This window comes from Nicotiana attenuata, unplaced genomic scaffold (assembly GCF_001879085.1).
Source record: "Nicotiana attenuata strain UT unplaced genomic scaffold, NIATTr2, whole genome shotgun sequence".
NCBI lineage: Eukaryota > Viridiplantae > Streptophyta > Magnoliopsida > Solanales > Solanaceae > Nicotiana > Nicotiana attenuata.
The window spans coordinates 7179-26161 of NW_017674762.1; the positions used below are offsets into that span (position 1 = coordinate 7179).

The following is an 18983-nucleotide window of genomic DNA, read 5'->3' on the forward strand; positions in this document are numbered from 1 at the left end:
TGAGAGTTGTATTGTATTTGCCGAGCGGCATCTTAAACGCTTCATCTTGTTATTTCTGCAGTTTTTGGCTAGTTTTATTCTGTTGTTTTTTTTCCCGCAATTTGTTAGGCTTACCTAGTCGTAGAGACTAGGTGCCAGCACGATAGTTCATGGACGGAGAACTGGGGTCGTGACAAGTTGGTATCAGAGCTATAGGTTCATAGGAGTCATGAATCACAAGCCGGTTTATTAGAGTCTCGCGGATCGGTACGGAGACGTCTGTACTTATCTACGAGAGGCTATGTAACTGTTAGGAAAATTCCACTTCATTTGATTTCCTTGTCGTGCGAGATTTTTGATATCACAATTCTAAACTTTTGTCTTCTATTACTCACAGATGGTGAGGACACGTGCTACCCGAGATGATCAGGAACCTGACCCCCTACTGGAGCCGTCAGAGGTCGGGGCCGGGATAGAGGCCGAGGACGCGCACGCGGTGCAGCCAGAGCACCCGCGTGAGCTGCCACTGAGGAGTCACCAGCAGCTCCAGTCGGAGCCCAGGAACCTGATACGCCTACTGCTACTACTACTCCAGCACTTCAAGAGACTCTTGCACAGTTCATGAGCATGTACACTACTCTGGCTCAGGTAGGGTTGCTTCCCCTTGCTGCATCCACATCCCAGGCCGGGGAAGGAGTACAGACTCCCGCCGCACTCCTGAGCAGCGAGTGCAGGTTGACCAGGTCCTAGAGATTATTCCTGTACAGCCTGTAGCTCCAGATCAGCCCGAGGAAAGGACAGCGGCTTCCAATACAAGCCTCCTGTATTCAGTGGTCTAGCATCAGACGATGCTCTGGGATTTCTAGATGAGTGCTACCGTACTCTCCGTACCATGGGTATATCAGGATCGAGCGGGGTTTCCTTCACTACTTTCCAGCTTCGAGGAGCAGCCTATGAGTGGTGGCATACTTATGAGTACAGTCCGAATGAGGCAGCTTCCCTGACTTGGACTTAGTTTTCAGATATGTTCCTGAGAGAGTATGTTCCTCAAAGCCTCAGGGACGCATGGCGCGCAGAGTTTGAGCATTTGCACCAGGATACTATGACTGTTCCGGAGTACGCTGTTCGTTATACTACCTTGGCTAGACATGCACCAGCCTTGGTTTCTACTGTTCGCGGAAGGGTTTGCCGGTTTATTGAGGGGCTTATTCCTAGCATCAGGTCTAGCATAGCTCGTGAGTTGGAGATGGATATTTCTTATCAGTGGGTGGTGAGCATTTCTAGGAGGATAGAGGTTATTTATGATCGGGATAGAGAGGAGAGCGAGGCCAAAAGGTCTCGAGAGCCGGGCCATTATTCTGGTGCCCGTGCCCCAGCTACAGGTCGTCATGGTAGGGGTTATATGAGTCGCCCCGTTCATTCATCTCTTCCAGTAGCCAGTAGTATTCCAGCTCCTCCTAGACCTTAGGAGCCTTATTATGCACCTCTAGTATCTAGTGCGCCTCCTGCACGGGGTGCTTTCAGCGGTCAGTCCAGCAGACTTGGCCCGAGCCAGTTACAGCCGCCACGTCCTCCCAGAGCTTGTTTTGAGTGTGGTGATGCGCGCCATGAGGTGAGGGATTGTCCTAGACTTGGGAAGGGTGCACCTTCACAGACTTCTCGACCACATCGCGCTCCGCAGAGTTCTCATGCTATGATCACAACACCAGTTGCTACCCCACCTGCTCAGCCAGCTAGAGGTGGAGGTCGGGGAGGTAAAGGTCGCCCTAGAGGGGGAGGCTAGGCCAGATACTATGCCTTTCCTGCCTGTACCGAGGCGGTTGCCTCAGATTCTGTCATCACAGGTATTGTCCTGGTTTGTCACAGAGATGTATCGGTTCCATTCGATCCAGGTTCCACTTATTCTTATGTGTCTTCTTATTTTGCCCCGCATTTGGGTGTATCTCGGAATTCTTTGAGTTTTCCTGTTTATGTTTCTACTCCTGTGGGAGATTCTCTTGTTGTGGACCGCGTTTATCGGTCGTGTTTGGTTTCTCTTAGTGGTTTTGAGACCAGAGCCGATTTACTGTTGCTCAGCATGGTAGATTTTGATGTTATCTTGGGCATGGACTGGTTTTCGCCCCATTATGCTATTCTTGATTGTCACGCCAAAACCGTGACGCTGGCTATGCCAGGTGTACCGCGAGTTGATTGGAGGGGTGCTTTAGATGACACTCCCAGTAGAGTTATTTCTTTCCATAAGGCTCAGTGAATGGTTGAGAAGGGGTGTGACGCGTATCTAGCTTATGTGAGAGATGTCAGTATTGATACCCCTACAGTTGATTCAGTCCCAGTAGTACGGGATTTCTCTAATGTGTTTCCAGCTGATCTTCCGGGCATGCCGCCCGATAAATTGATTTTGGCATTGATCTGTTGCGGGCACTCAGCCCATTTCTATTCCTCCATATCGTATGGATGCTCCTGAGTTGAAGGATCAGTTACAGGAATTGCTTGATAAGGGTTTTATTCGGCCCAGTGTATCACCTTGGGGTGCTCCTATCTTGTTTGTGAAGAAAAAGGATGGTTCTATGCGTATGTGCATTGATTATCTCCAGTTGAACAAAGTTACAGTGAAGAACCGTTATCCTTTGCCTCGTATTGCTGATTTGTATGACCAGCTACATGGTGCACGAGTGTTTTCTAAGATTGACCTCCGTTCAGGTTACCATCAGTTGAAGATTCGGGAGCCAAATATCTCGAAGACTGCTTTCAGGACTCGGTATGGTCATTACGATTTCCTTGTTATGTCATTTGGGTTGACTAATGCCCCAGCAGCCTTCATGCATTTGATGCACAGTGTGTTCCGGCCACATCTTGACTCGTTCGTCATTGTCTTTATTGATGATATTCTGGTATACTCCCGGAGTCGGGAAGATCATGAGCAGTACCTGAGGATAGTGCTTCAGACTTTGAGAGAAAAGAAGTTATATGAAAAGTTCTCGAAATGTGAGTTTTGGTTGGATTCCGTGGCATTCTTGGGTCACGTGGTGTCGAGTGAGGGGATAAAGGTGTATCCGAAGAAAGTGGAAGCAGTTCACAGTTGGCCCAGACCATCCTCAGCTATAGAAGATCCGCAGTTTTCTTGGCTTGGCGGGTTATTACCCTTGATTTGTTGAGGGGTTTTCATCTATTGCAGCACCTATGACCAGGCTGACCCAGAAGGGTGCTCCGTTCCAGTGTATGGAAGAGTGTGAGGCGAGCTTTCAGAAGCTCAAGACAGCTTTGACTACAACCCCAGTTTTGATATTGCCTACAGGTTTGGGGTCTTATACTGTCTATTGTGATGCCTCGAGGATTGGCCTTGGAGCGGTATAGATGCAGGATGGTAGGGTGATTTCCTACGCGTCCAGACAGTTGAAGGTACATGATAAGAATTATCTTTTCCATGATCTCGAGTTAGTTGCTATTGTTCACGCCTTGAAGATCTGGCGCCATTATTTGTATGGTGTGCCTTGTGAGATTTATACTGATCACCGGAGTTTGCAGCATCTGTTCAAGCAGAAGGATATTAATTTGCGCCAGAGGAGGTGGTTAGAGCTGCTGGAGGACTATGATATCACTATTTTGTATCACCCGGGCAAGGCCAATGTGGTGGCCGATGCTTTGAGTTGTCGGGCGGAGAGTTTGGGGAGTTTGTCTTATTTACCAGCAGCGGAGAGGCCCATGGCGATTGATGCTCAGGCCTTAGCCAGTCAGTTTGTGAGATTGGATCTTTTGGAGCCCAGTCGGATCCTTGCTTGTGTGGTTTCTCGGTCTTCTTTATTTGATCGTATTCAGGAGCGTCAGTTTGATGACCCTCATTTGCTTGCCCTCAAGGACAAAGTTTTGTATGGCGATGCCAGAGATGTGACTATTAGTGATGACGGGGTATTGAGTATGCATGGTCGGGTTTGTGTACCCAATGTTGATGGGCTTCGACAATTGATTCTAGAGGAGGCCCATAGTTTGCGGTATTCCATCCATCCGGGTGCCACGAAGATGTACTAGGATTTGAGACATCACTATTGGTGGAGGCGGATGAAGAAGGATATAGTTGGGTTTGTAGCTCGGTGCCTCAATTGTCAACAGGTGAAGTATGAGCACCAGAGACCAGGTGGGTTGCTTCAGCAGATAGAGATTCCGGAGTTGAAGTGGGAGCAGATCACCATGGACTTCGTAGTTGGGATCCCACGGACTTTGAGGAAGTTCGATGCCATTTGGGTGATTGTGGATCAGCTGACCAAGTCCGCGCATTTCATTCTTGTATGTACCACCTATTCTTCAGAGCGGTTGGCAGAGATTTATATCCGGGAGATTGTCCGTCTGCATGGTATTCCAGTTTCCATCATTTCAGATAGAGGTACTCAGTTCACATCACGTTCTAGAGGGCCGTACATCATGAGTTGGTTACTCGAGTGGAGTTGAGTACAACATTTCACCCTCAAACGGACGGACAGTCCGAGCGTACTATTCAGATTCTTGAGGATATGCTCCGTGCGTGCGTGATAGAGTTTGGAGGTTCTTGGGATCAGTTCTTGCCATTGGTGGAGTTTGCCTACAACAACAGTTATCAATCCACATTCAAATGGCACCGTATGAGGCCTTATATGGTAGACGGTGTAGATCTCTGGTGGGTTGGTTCGAGCCGGGTGAGGCTAGATTATTGGGCACAGACTTGGTACAGAATGCTTTGGAGAAGGTTAAGGTGATTCAGGATAGACTCCGCACAGCCCAGTCCAGACAAAAGAGTTATGCGGACCGGAAGGTTCGTGATGTTTCCTACATGGTCGGAGAGCGGGTCTTGCTTCGGGTTTCGCCTATGAAGGACGTTTTGAGATTTAGGAAGAAAGGGAAATTGAGTCCAAGGTTTATTGGTCCTTTTGAGATATTGAGACGGGTTGGGGAGGTTGCTTATGAGCTTGCCTTACCTCCCAGCTTGGCAGGAGTTCATCCGGTATTTCACGTTTCGATGCTCCGGAGGTATCACGGGGCTCCGTCGCACGTGTTGAATTTCAGTTCAGTCTGGTTGGACAAGGATCTATCTTATGTTGAGGAGCCGGTGGCAATATTGGACAGGCAGGTTCGGAAGCTGAGGTCAAAGAACATTGCATCAGTGAAGGTTCAGTGGCGGGGTCAGCCGGTCGAGGAGGCGACTTAAGAGGTCGAGCAGGATATGCGCAGCCGTTACCCTCATCTTTTCACTACTTCAGGTATGTCTCTATACTCGTTCGAGGAATAAGGATTGTTTAGTGTGGGAGGATGTAACGACCCGGCCGGTCGTTTTAAGAATTAATGCCCCGATCCGCTATTAACTGCATTCCCCGTGTTTGTTTCTGCTATTGCGAGTTGCCGGGAGGATTTCTTTGGAGTTTCGGATAGTTTTGGGACACTTAGTCCCTAAATGAGAGTTTAAGTTTTAGAATTTGGACCGTAGCCAGATCAGTATGAAGACGGCCTCGAAATGGAATTACGTTGGTTCTGTTAGCTTCGTTGGATGATTTCGGGCTTAGGGGCATGTTCGGATTGTGTTTTGGAGGTCCGTAGCTTAATTAGGCTTGAAATGCAGAAAGTCGAATTTTTAAAGTTTCCGGTTCGATTGTGAGATTTTGATATCGGGGTCGGAATGGAATTCCGGAAGTTGGATTAGGTCCGTTGTGTAATTTGGGACGTGTGTGCAAAATTTCAGGTCATTCAAGCGAGGTTTGATAGACTTTTTGATCGAAAGCGGAATTTGGAAGTTTTGGAAATCTTTAGGCTTGGATTGGAGAGTGATTTGTGGTTTTAGCGTTGTTTGATGCGATTCGAGGGTTGGAATAAGTTCGTATGATGTTTTAGGATTGGTTGGCATGTTTGGTTGAGGTCCCGGGGGCCTCAGGTGAGCTTCGGGTACTTAACGGAAGTTGAATTGGACTTAGGAAAATTTGGAGTTTGGTTGAACCTATCATAACCGCACCTGCGTGAATGTGACCGCAGGTGCGGCACCGCAAATGCGCTTGGAGGACCGCAAGTGCGGTCTGAGGCATTTTAGGATTGGCCGCAGATGCGGCCCAGGCACCGTAGAAGCGGCACCGCATCTGCGCAAAAGAGATCGCAGGTGCGGAAATTTCTTTTTAATGAATTGTCGCAGATGCAACTTTAGTTCTGCAGGTGCGGTCCCATGGTCGCAGAAGCGGATTTGCTGGGCAGAAATAAGATATTTCGAGGGTTTGAAATCAAAAGTTAGAAAATCGATTTGGAGCTCGGGAGAGGGCGATTTTGGGAGGATTTTGAAGAGAAAATCAGTGGGTAACGATTTCTAATCCCTTTCTAGTTGATTCCTATAATCTAATCTTAGTTTTGTCATGTAATTTCGGATTCGGGATGAAAAATTGAGAAAAAGTGGAGAAACGTTCTTAGGCCTAATTTTGGGGTTTTGATCTAGATTTTGATGTCGGATTGGAATAATTTTGGTACACATGAACTCGTGAGAGTATGAAGATTCTGAAATTATAAATTTTACCCGATTCCGAGACGTGGGCCCGGGGGTATTTTGGTCATTTTTCCTAATTTCTTGTATTAGCTTAGAATTAATTAGTTGAATTAGTTACTTGAAGTGTTATTTACATCATGCAATTACTTTGAATAGATTTGGGCCATTTGGAGTCGGATACTCGTGGCAAGAACGTGGCATAAATCTGATTGAACTGGTTCGAGGTAAGTGGCTTGTCTAACCTTGTATGGGGGACATTCCCCCCTAGGATTTGGTATTGTTGTTATATGAATGCCGTGTATGTGATGTGACGAGTGCGTACATGTGCTAATTGTTGGAAACCCGTTTTTCATTAAGTGAATTAACTGTATTTCTTTCTTCTTGAACATTACTTGTATTTTAAGCCTACTGCATAGTTTAGGGAAGCATGCTTAAGTGTATTAATTGTCCTATCTGCTTAAATTATTTATGTGAACTCTGTGCAGCATGTTAGAATAGAAATCTCTGTTTCTTGGTACGGACTTGAATGAAATTATGGATTCTTTCCTTGATATTATTGTGTTTTTATTTTGGGACCACAGATGAGTATTCCGGGAGATCCCCTGCATATATATTGATTTTGACTGTAGTGCGGGATACCAAGAGATCCCCAGCACATATATTGAGGATACCAAGAGATTCTCGGGATATCAAGAGATCCCCAACACATATATTGAGGATACCAAGAGATCCTCGGGATATCAAGAGATCCCCAACACATATATTGAGGATACCAAGAGATCCTCGGGATACTAAGAGATCCCTAGCATATATATTAAGGATACTGAGAGATCCCCGAGTATTTACGTTTGGGACTATGGGACGGGATCCCAGGAGATCCCTTGTCGATGTTTCTGTGTACTGAGTGTATATTTGTCTCTGCTTTCTTCTCATTTTCTGATGTTATTTTGATTATACTGTTGCACCTTACACTGTCTTACCTTGCTTTATATTTTATAACCGGTAGGGCCCTGACCTTCCTCGTCACTACCCGACCGAGGTTAGGTTTGGCACTTACTGGGTACCTCTGTGGTGTACTCATGCCCTTTCCTGCGCATGTTTCCCGTGTGCAGATCCAGGTACACCGACTCAGCCATATCTTTAGCGAGGCGATGCGATCTCTAGAGACTTTGAGGCATATCTGCCGCGTTCGCAGACCGAGGAGTCCCTATATACTCTCTTTTAGTTATAGCCCTTCTGTACTTTCTTTTGTTTAGACACTCTGGAGTTAGAACACTGTAGTTATTCCACAACTTGTGATTTCATGGGTTTCCGGATTTTGGGAAATGTAGTTCAGTTTGAGAGTTGTATTGTATATGCCGAGCGGCATCTTAAACGCTTCATCTTGTTATTTCTGCAATTTTTGGCTAGTTTTATTCCGTTGTTATTTTTCCGTAATTTGTTAGGCTTACCTAGTCGTAAAGACTAGGTGCCTCACGATAGTTCATGGAGGGCGAACTGGGGTCGTGACAGAAACAGGGGATTACAGCTGGACAGATTTTTGTATTCGACTGTATTCACGGCGTGAAACATGGGATTACAGCTGGACAGATTTTTGTATTCGACTGTATTCGTGAAACATGGGATTACAACTAGACAGATTATTGTATTCGACTGTATTCATGATATGTATTTGTGAATACAGTAACGTAAATAGCGCAATTCATGGTCTTTTGAGCTGTTTTTAAACGGAAAGTGAATCAATTAACATAATAGACTCCTAATATAACTCAAAAAACTCAATTATAACACACAAAATTTGTATTTCCAGTTATAAAAGAGATTCTCAACCGAAAAACAGCCCAACAACATAGCGATCTTCAGAGAAAATATGCTGAATATTTTTTCCAGCCGATAAATACAACAAAAATAGAGCAATTTGAATACATATATACATCTGAATATATAAATTATATTAATTAAAAAATATATATGAATATATTCATGGAATACAACGAGACAGTGAATACAATGAAATACATGGAATACAGCGAGATACATTGAAATACAATAAAAAAAAAGACAATGAATACAATGAAATACATGGAAATACAACGAGATACATTGAAATATATTAACAAAAGATTCAAATTGCTCAGCCCCAAACTCCGTCGTCTTTGTTCAAGAACAACCCTGATGTCGTCTCAGCGGATGGAAATAACAATTCCCTCGGAATGGGAACCTCAATTTTCACTTTCTTCTTATCTACCACATCGTCCTCGCCACCAACGATTTTCCTCGGAACATACAGGAACCTGAATTTTCAGTTTGTTTCCATCGATAACTAGTGAAACGACGTTGTTTTGATCGCCGGCGATTTTCAACAGAGGAATGGAATCAATAGGAGTTTTCATCATCATAAACTTCAAAACTTTGCAGTTCAAATCCATGGCAAAGAGATGAGATTCGAAACTGTACAAACAAAAATATCTTTGAGAAGCTGTAAAAGCAAGATGAAGGTGGAAGATGAGAGAGAGAGAGAGAGGGAGAATAGATATGGGGTAGGGGATACGAGAAATTTGAGGTGACAGGAGAAATTTGAGTGAAGAGAGAAAAATAATACAAAGCTTATTTTATGGCTTAAGAGTAGGAGGTGACCATAAATAGATATTTGGTTATAAAAAGTCAAAAGGTAGCTATGAAATATAACTTTTTAAAAGAATATTTATTTAAAATAAATAAGGTATCAACCTTTGTTATATAGGAGGTAACTAATCCTTCTTTTAATGAGCTGAATAGACTTGCTTCTGTGATCGATTGGGCTATGCAATTTTACTCATGCTAGATTTGAGAATCAAAAATTTCAAAGAAAAGCAAGCCATTCTCTATACTTTGTCTATGTCAAAGTGATATCAGGATATATGTATTTGTAAAAATCTAAAAAGTTAAGCTTGAAAAAAATGAGAACAAAAAGAAAAGATATCAAAATTGCAAGGATTAGATTTGGAAAATGTGATAAAACGCGTATTGGTATTATAAGAAGTTAGCTTCTAGAAAATGTGAAATCTATATGTACACGTAAATTTATTGGAAGTTTCAACTCAAGTTTGTATTTTATTTCAAGTTCAAAAAAAACTAAGTAAAAATTGCACGGGACGCCCTATTTGGTCGCCCCCCTTTAACCTATACCTATTTTTTTTTAAAGTTTTAACTTGTACCCACTTTTTAAATAATTTCAGCCTCTTTTCTCCTCCTCCTTCTCCTCCTTCGTTTTCTTCTTCTTCTTCTTCTTCTTTCTTCTGCTGCTGTTGGTGCTGCTATGGAACTTCAGTTCATGGGATGATTGCCATAAATATGTTTATCAGATTATTTAAAAACAAATTATAAATAATTACGTAAGTTAGTAGACAATAATTTATGAATATTTCCACGTACGTAAGTTAGTAGACGATGATAATTCTGTTCTTTTCACGTTTATTGTTTTCAAATTTTATGATTTAGATACTGTTGGCAATCTGATTATTTATCTAGTATGTTAGAAAACTTTTTCAAAAACTTCAGCTTATACAGTGCTGAAGTTTTTACAAATGAACTAAATAACTTCAGCTCTAGAGCTGAAGTTCGACAGTTACAAAACAAAAACTTCAGCTCTGAAGTTTGCCAGTTACAAAACAAAAAGTTCAGCTCTAGAGCTGAAGTTCGCCAGTTACAAAACAAAAACTTCAGCTCTAGAGCTGAAATTCGCCAGTTAGAAAAACAAAAACTTCAGCAAATAGAGAGCAAAACTTCAGCAATTACAAACAAAAACTTCAACACACTTGCTACTTCGGGCCCGTCTACTAGAATGCTGAAGTTTTGCGTAATTGCCTTTGCTACTTCAGCCCTGTATGCTGAAGTTATGCGAAAAAGCGGGTACGCTTGCAATTTTTTTTACAAAGCGGGCACAAGTTAAAACGTGACACAAAAAGCGGGTATAGATGCAAATGCCCCAAAAACTAATGGTGTAAAAGTCCATTAGTGCCTCATGAATGTTGGAAGGTAGTATATATATATATAAAATATAATGCTCTTTCAAAGATATATTCCTCAAATTGCAGATTAGTATATATTCGATCATCCATGTTCCAATTGTCTGGTGCAAATTCTATCGTCATTAAACTTTTTTTAATGTTGATCTTCCTTTGTAGTGACTTTAAGTGAAAAGAAACATCAGAAGCCAGCAACCAGCAACCTGGTCCTAAAATATGAATTGCACCCAACATTTTTAAACACAAAGAAAATTTGTTTGATATACAGGGATTGATTAGTGTTGAAGAGTAATTTAAAGGTGTAGTGGAAACTGGAAAGCTATAATGGTTTGGAATTCAATATTTGCTAGTAGTTTATTTAACTCATGTCTAGTTGGGATTTGTAGTCAAAATTATATAGGAATAAGTTTTCAGTTTCTAACTCATGTCTAGTTGAATTCCATGTCATTGAAAGAGTACAATAATAATAGTAGTGCAGTCAAATCTCTCTATAACAGCATCGTTTGTTCCAAATATTTTTGGATGCTATAGCAAAGTGCTGTTATAGAAAACATATATTATAACATAACATAAAAATTAGTTCCGCAAAAATTTGACTTTTATAGCGCGATGTTATTATATAGGGATGTTATTCTAGAAAAGTTTGACTGTAATAGGTAATGGAAGAGACTGCAAGTCCATTAAAACATGTCCCACATCGTCTTTCTTTGCATATTTACATCTTTGTACAAATATGTTAATTGATTTTGAAGGATATATTAATAATTTAATTTTTCACTTAAATCTTATGTATATATATATATAGAGAGAGTGTGTATGAATTATGATATGATGGTTTTTAAGGATACACGATAATGAGAGATAGAAGGGGAGAGAGTGAGATCCTAGTTTAACTCATATTCATAGCTCCATGAAATTTTGTTGTGGTCTGTTGGTAGGTAGTGCCTAAAAGAATGACTACCTGTTATTCTCTATAACAAAGGAGGCCCTCTACAAAATTAGCCTCTTATTTCAAACTGCCTATTATAAATAGCTTTCTTGCTAGTTACCAGACCTCACTTGAATAACACAAACTTATTACCCAAAAAATAAAAATAAAAATAAAAATAAGAAACAAACAAACTTAGTACCAAAAAATAAAAGGACCAATTATGTTGTACCCACATCTTCCTCTTACCCTATTCTTCTGTTTCTGCCTGTTTTTCTCCTTTTCATATGCTCATTACAAGCCCCCTTGTGATTGTTCCTCTGCTCATAACAATACCCATGAAAACATTCCCACTAACCCTGGTGGTAATTCTTCCCCTGCTCATAACAATACCCATGAAAATATTCCCACTAACCCTGGTGGTAATTCTTCCCCTGCTCCTAACAATACCCATGAAAATATTCCCACTAACCCTGGTGGTAATTCTTCCCCTCCTCAAAACAACAGCCATGAAATTCCCAGTAACTCCTCTTCCCCTCCTCAAAATAACAGCCATGAAATTCCAACCAAGCCTGGTAATTCATTCCCAGCTCATAATAACAGCCATCAATTTCCCACCAACCCTGGTAATTCTTCCCTTGCTCGTGTTATATATCAGTGGGCCTCCCCCTCGACACCGCGTTGCTTTTCTGTAATAGCTTTCATTAATGCAATCAAGCTTTCTTTCATTCTGAATTCTCATTTCTGTTCTCTCAATTGCTCTTGATATTGGTTTTCCCGTACGGCACTGACAATCTCGTCTAGCGTACGGAAAGCAACTGCACTGACATCAGTTGCCTAGCCGTACGTCGCCCTTCCAAGGAATCTCAGGAAGGCGCCGCGTATCAGTTGGTGTATTTTCCACTCTCCAACCAAATACCAAATACCAGACAGTATTTTTCCACAAGAAAATAAGTCAATTACCAGATAATATTTTCTAGAAAATGACTTATGTCATAGCAAACACACCCTAAAGACTTCGTATTTTTAGTTTCTTAAAATTTAGTTTTAATTTAAATTAAAATTCAGGGCAATGTCTGTGTTTTCACAAACAATATAAGGGCAATGTCTCTTTAAGAAAGTTGTTTCATGCCTTGAAGCTTTTATCTGACATACAGCTATTTTATTTTATAACAGGTAACTCTTCCCCTGCTCAAGATACTTCCACTAAGCATAATAACTATATAGGATGCTTCCACAAGGTCTATGCTTTTGGAGATTCCTACACTGATACCGGAAATGCTAAATTAGTGGGTGGTCTCAAGGTAAATTTCACTCAAAGCACGAGCATTTCAGCAAAATCGAAGAATGGTTTATGTGATGGCCATTTGGTGGTAGATTTCCTATGTGATGCTCTTAATCTACCACAATTGCCACCCTTCCAAAGTACCTCTATAAATTTCACATCTGGGGTCAATTTTGCAATAGCTGGATCAACAATTCTTCCCAAAGAGAAATTCTCGCTGCAAAATATTACTAACCTATTTTGGAAAGGAATACCCTTGAACTTTCAAACTCAGATCGATTGGTTCAATAAGTTGAAGCAGCAGATGGGATGCACAGATAAAAGTGGAAAAAGTTGCAAGGCTGAATTGGAGAATGCACTCTTCTGGATAGGCTCTGTTGGCGTTAGTGACTATGCTCGCATACAAGGGTCCTCTTTACCTACACGTTGGCTCACACAGCAGTCTGTCGATCAAGTTAGCAGACTAATCGAGGTATGCACATGAAAAGTGTTTCAATAAAAGCTTTGACATAGTACTATTTATGCATTCGTATTAAAGTCTGTTTGGTCAAACTTTCAAATCTGCTCATTTTGAAAGGTGCTTTTCGTCAAATGCCGTTTTAGAAAAAGTAGTAGTTTGTGTTTGGCCAACTCATTTGAAATGCGCTTTATAAGAACAATTTGTTTTGGCCAATCTTAAAAGTGCTTTTGAGTGTGAAATTACAAAGTGATAAAGCTAAAGATTCACTATACAATTACTATTAATATAATAGACGAATGATTTAAAATGTTTATTATGAGACTTTAATTAAAAAAATGGTTTCATTTAATTAAAATGTAAAAATTAAAATCACATAGAGAAGGAACAAGTTTATGAGATTTTGGTCATATATGTATTGTTGAACATGCATGAGGTTAGATTTTGTTTGTATTATGGAGATAGTAAATATAAATTTATGGTAAAGGTTTTTTTTTTTTTTGAGATTAAACAGACTTTCTATTAATCAGAAAATATCTTTACAAAGCCAGGTAAATGCAGACCATTTACCTCCAAAATTCAGCTACACTAGGAGTCTAAGCTAAGTGTACAATATAACTACTCCTATCATCAGGTCACTACAATTCCAAACATCAAAGTATCTAAGTAATACAGTAGCTAAGCTAAGGATAGCAAGTATCTTGTCCTCGACATGAGACGTATGGTAAAGGTATTTTTGTCCTTAAGAAAAATTAAAAAATCAACTTATGTTTTTAATGTTCAATACAAAACTACTTGTTTCTTCTTCTTCCCCACAGCAGAAAACAATTTCTGCTACTACTCAAAAGCATTTTTTCTCATAAGCTTGACCAAACACCTTTAACTTTCCAAAATAAGCATTTTTTAATGAATAATAGCAGCACAGATATCTGACATCACAGCAATGCTAAGTAGACAGTGTTAATATGTATAGGCATTGCTGGGAAGCGGAGCAAAGTACATCGTAGTTCAAGGCTTACCACCAATAGGATGCCTCCCACTACATATCTCATTATGTCCACTGAAAGCTGCTCTTGATCATATGGGATGTGCAGCAGCTGTCAACACAGCAGTAATGGTCCACAACCAGATCCTGCAAAGGAGATTGGAAAGATTCCGTAGATTAAATCCTGATTGTCATATCTTATATGCTGATTACTGGAATGCATATCTAACAATTATGATGAACTTAAAGAAGTACCAATTTGAGGAAGCCTTCAAACCTTGCTGTGGAGCTACAGGAGGACCACTCAACTTCAACTTGCATTCGTTGTGTGGCTCACCTGGTACTGTCAGCTGCAACAATCCTAGCAAATTTATCAGCTGGGATGGTATCCATCTTACAGAAGCAATGAATCAGAAAGTCACTGATCTTTTCCTCAATCAAGGCTTCTGTCAACCATCTTTTAGCGAGCTGGTCAAAAGTAGGAGCGGGATGTAGATGGACTCAATTTAAGATAGCAAATAATACCGCTCCGGACCAATCCAGAGAGCGAGATAATAATAGGAGTTATTCTCAGAGATGTTTCTTCCATTGCAAGAACGAGAAACTTTACAATAGGCAGATTACCTCTTTTATCATTAGCAGATAGACAAAATTTGTGGAGTACAATAAATGTGTTCAACCAAGCTGACACTGTAAATGCACATGTAATGTCATGTACCAGTTGATATATGTGGTAATTTAATGAAGAATTGGAAATATACTCTTCCTTTGCTGAGCATTTCAATAGCTTTTTGTGGTTTTACCTGTAAATAGGCTAGACACTCAAAAAACTGCTCCTACACTAAAAACGCAAGTTTTGTAAACATTTTTACTTTACAAAAGAAGAATGCTACTTTATCCCATCAAAACATCTGTGCTATTCCTCTCAAGAGAAATGGTCCACATGATGCATAAGGGGATGATCTCCCAAACTTGCTTTAGTCTTTTATCAATTCTTTGTCCTTGCCAATCTGACAGTAAGAATTTGATATTCTGTGGCATCACCAAGTAAACACCAAAGATGTTTAAATAGCTGATGGATTCTTTGTCAGTTTTCACACAAGTAACATCTGCTGCAAATAGAGAATCCTCTTCACTGCAAATTGTATTGGCTAAGACATGCTCCCTCGACAGCATCCCGACCAAAGCAGGGAATTTTGGGTGTATTGTTTTGTCCTCCATGTCATCTTCCAATGCCAATTGTTGTTCCAGTTACTATCGAGCTTTTGGAGAAGATCGTAGAAACGTTTGAATAGAGAAGAAGCCACTGCTGCTAGCAAGCCAAGTTTGAGAGTTCATCATGTTGTCATCAAAAGTAATTGGCTGCAAAAGTGTCAAAAGGAGACTGATATCTTGAATCACTAAGGTTTCTTCTAAACTATAGATGCCATTCAGAGATGACAAAAAAGTCACCAAACATAACATTTTTGTTCAGGGCTAAACTGCAGAGAGTAGGGAATTCATCCTTCAATCTCTCTGTCTCAGTCCAACTATCTGTCCAAAATTTTATCTTCCTTCCAATCCCCACCTTCAACATGATATTGCTGTATATGTTGTTTTACCTGCACTGCTAAAACAGAGAATTGTAGGAAGCATGTATTTTTTACATCGTTCCAAAGATTTAGCAAAAGGTGTACATAAAAAAGAAGGTATAATTTGCCATCAATGAGAAGTAAAGGTTATGCACTAACCATCCATGGATGATGATATAACAGATGTAATTGATGCAAAATTCTAAGCAAGAAGCTCTGGGACATAATTTTGGAGAATTTTATTGATCATGAGGCTGGCTTAAACGCCAAGACAAAGACAATAATGGAGGTGGTTATTTCTCTATGAAATTTAGGAGAATTACTCCCACCAGAATTTATGTACATTTGAAGGTTTTCTTTCTCTATCTGTACACTACTTATCTCAAATGCTTAATGTCATATTAGGTATTCATAATACATCAAGAACAGCGCATCAGGAGAATCCTTAGGCAGGCTGTTAACATATAGATAGAAACGCACTAAATCCTCTTTGGAAACAGTCTCTGGATCAACAACTTCTTCATTGCAGGTGAGGATCCACAAGTCTCTAGACTTAACTCTCTTCAAATTACCACGGCAAAAGGGGCAGGACTCTGATCTTGTATTCCTGCAAGGTAGAGAAAGCAAGAACGTTCTCAGCCAAGCTCCCAAAATAGTGAAAGAGATGAATAGAGAGAATGTAGGTATGATTCTTTCTTCTCAAGAAAATGTAGGTACATTACCAATCACGATAGCAATTAATGCACATCGAATGGCAGCAATTCGGTAGGACCATTTTGTTACAAGGCTCTAAGCATATTCCGCATTCATCTTCTCTCTCATCTTCGAAGTTGGCAAATTTAGAGTCTCCTTTCACTTTCTTCTGAGAACTTGCTATGCCATGATTTACAACTTTACTACTGTCCAGCTCCACCAAATTAGAATGTAGCTGCTGTAGTGATGGAAGTATAACACCTGCAATATTGTCATTATTAAGGGCAAAGGTTAAAGCACAGTTAAGGTAAGGAATCTGTTCCTAAAATGAGTGAGAAACTAAGTGGATAATAAGAGAATGAGCAACGAACCATAAAAGTCACTAATAGTTGCTCTCCTTCCATGTCTGGATATCTTTGGTCTCCCATCTGTGTGTACCTGCCAAAGGAGAGGAATGTCAGAAAAATGACAAAAGCTGGTAAAAAGTTACATAGGACTGCTTCCACTACATGATAATATTATGTACTACTATTGTTGTTGTCACTAATAAAGTGCGAAAAAGAAAAATAATGAATATTCTGCAGAATCAGAAGCAAATTGGAGTTTCATGATTCCTCTTTGGCATGTAACCTTTTACTTATGCATAGGGTACACACCTATTGACTCTTCTAATGCATAACCCTTACATGAATGGAATTACGATTAGTTGCAAAAAGAAGGAAAGAGAAACGAACTCAGAATGAACAAGAGAAACAGGGGCCAAACCTTGTAAATGAGGACATGAAAGAGATTTAGATAACCGGGAAGCAAGCATGTGCACGAACTATCTATCCAACGGAGCAAAAACAGAAACACAGGAGCTAATCCATTGTATGCCAGTTTCATTTGAAGACGCGCTCCTCCCTTCTCTCTTGGAATTGCAGCAGCCCTGTAAACCAGCAAATCAGTTCAAGACCAAATGAATTCTGAGTAGACAGAAACAAGAATTAAAATCTATCAGCCGCAAAATCATCATCATGTCCAACGTGTCCCCCCCCCACCACCCACCCACCCACACACACACACACCACCCTTTCAGGAGCAAAAATCCAAGACAGGAAAGAAACAATGCACAAAAATTTGATACTAAAGGGTGCTTCAAATGCCAAAAGGTGCAAGCATCAATATGCTGGAGAAAAAGCCTTTAAATCCCAATTTCCATCAGGGTTTACAACCTTAAAGTATGCCCCCAAAAAAGCAAAGTGAAAACAAACACTAATAATCATTAAATCTTATCTTTTCAACAAAACCATATAAATAAGAAATTAGGCTTACCTTTTTCCAAGGAAATAACAAAAAAACTAAAACATTTCTGAAGCTAAAAACAGGCTATCACACCTCCAACACCAAAGTCAGGCAAATTATTGGCTTGCCAGTGGTAGAGCCACATTAAAGCATCAATATCCCAAAAAGGATAATACAAACCCCTAACTAATTAAGTAACTGTTATCTCCCTCCAATTACATAATAGCAGAACCATGGCCTTTATTATGAAAGCAACTATCCAAAATTATTGATACCCATAAAGCAAAAAAATCAAGTCTTTAGAAAGCAAAGATGAAAAGCAAAAGCTTACAGAGTATTGGCATGCTGAATATCAGCCTCAAGAACTTTTAAAGAATCTTGATAAGAACTCATTTCAAGCTGATAATTAATCATCTCCATCCCCCCTCTTCTTTGGGTTTATGTATTTTCAGAAAGTATTTTTATCAAGAAAACTGCTTTATAAATGACAAGATGAAATATATGTCTTTTTTTTTCTACACAAAAACTGCAAAACCCACGATGTCCAATCTTGTTTTTCAAGAAGTCACAATAGAAAAAGAAACCCCTTTTTTATCCCTTCCACCCTTTTTCAAGCCTCCAACACTATCTTTATCAACAAATAAAAATATATCGTTTAATTTTCTTTCTGGTTTTAGTTGGTCATAATAAAGATGAAAAGAATTGCATATTTACTCGTTTTTGTTGGAAGAAAAGAAAAGTGAGTTGGGGTTTTTGGTTTTGGTAAGATTGATTCTTTTGCTGTCATCACAAGTGATTGCTTTTCAACCAAGAACCCTTAAATAAGAAATAGAGACCGATAAAACAAGGAAAATTAATAAAAATATTATTATCCTTTTAAGAAGTACTAATAAATAATTTCCTATTATTATATTTTCTTGAGATTATTAAAAAGTGCTGAACTAGGCAAAGTAAATTAATTATGAATTGATTTATTCACATTATAGTTTGCTCATTCAAGAAGTCAAAAAAGGAGAGCAGTTGATAAACTAGATAAGAATTGAAGGGAAAAGAAAGTGGGTAGAGATATTATTTTTCTATTTTAAGCACAATCATTGATTAATGTTAGGTGTCATTATCCAGCCAAATTTTGTATGGTATCAAAATTAATATTATTTAATTCGGTGGCTATTAAATGTACAACTTGTTCACATATATTACGTTACCTGTCGCATTTATTCTTTAGACTTTTCTGACTTGTGGATATATAGTGTATATGATTCATTCGTTAGTACTCTAGACTATATTATATTATTTTATATTTAATA

General features: G+C 39.8%; 2 protein-coding genes across 2 annotated transcripts; one reads left to right on the top strand and one right to left on the bottom strand.

Moving 5' to 3' along the window:
• Positions 1-11524: 11524 nt before the first annotated feature.
• LOC109219236 (GDSL esterase/lipase At3g48460-like) lies at positions 11525-14906 on the top strand. The gene is made up of 3 exons (XM_019383679.1): positions 11525-12027; positions 12578-13158; positions 14117-14906. The coding sequence occupies exons 1-3, from the start codon at positions 11625-11627 to the stop codon at positions 14621-14623; spliced, it is 1491 nt and encodes a 496-aa protein (XP_019239224.1). The 5' UTR covers positions 11525-11624; the 3' UTR covers positions 14624-14906.
• Positions 14907-15916: 1010 nt separating this feature from the next.
• Positions 15917-18484, bottom strand: LOC109219237 (RING-H2 finger protein ATL47-like). The gene is made up of 5 exons (XM_019383680.1): positions 18008-18484; positions 17158-17320; positions 16764-16830; positions 16422-16653; positions 15917-16306 (listed from the first exon to the last, which is right to left on the bottom strand). The coding sequence occupies exons 1-5, from the start codon at positions 18094-18096 to the stop codon at positions 16096-16098; spliced, it is 762 nt and encodes a 253-aa protein (XP_019239225.1). The 5' UTR covers positions 18097-18484; the 3' UTR covers positions 15917-16095.
• Between the last annotated feature and the right edge of the window lie 499 nt (positions 18485-18983).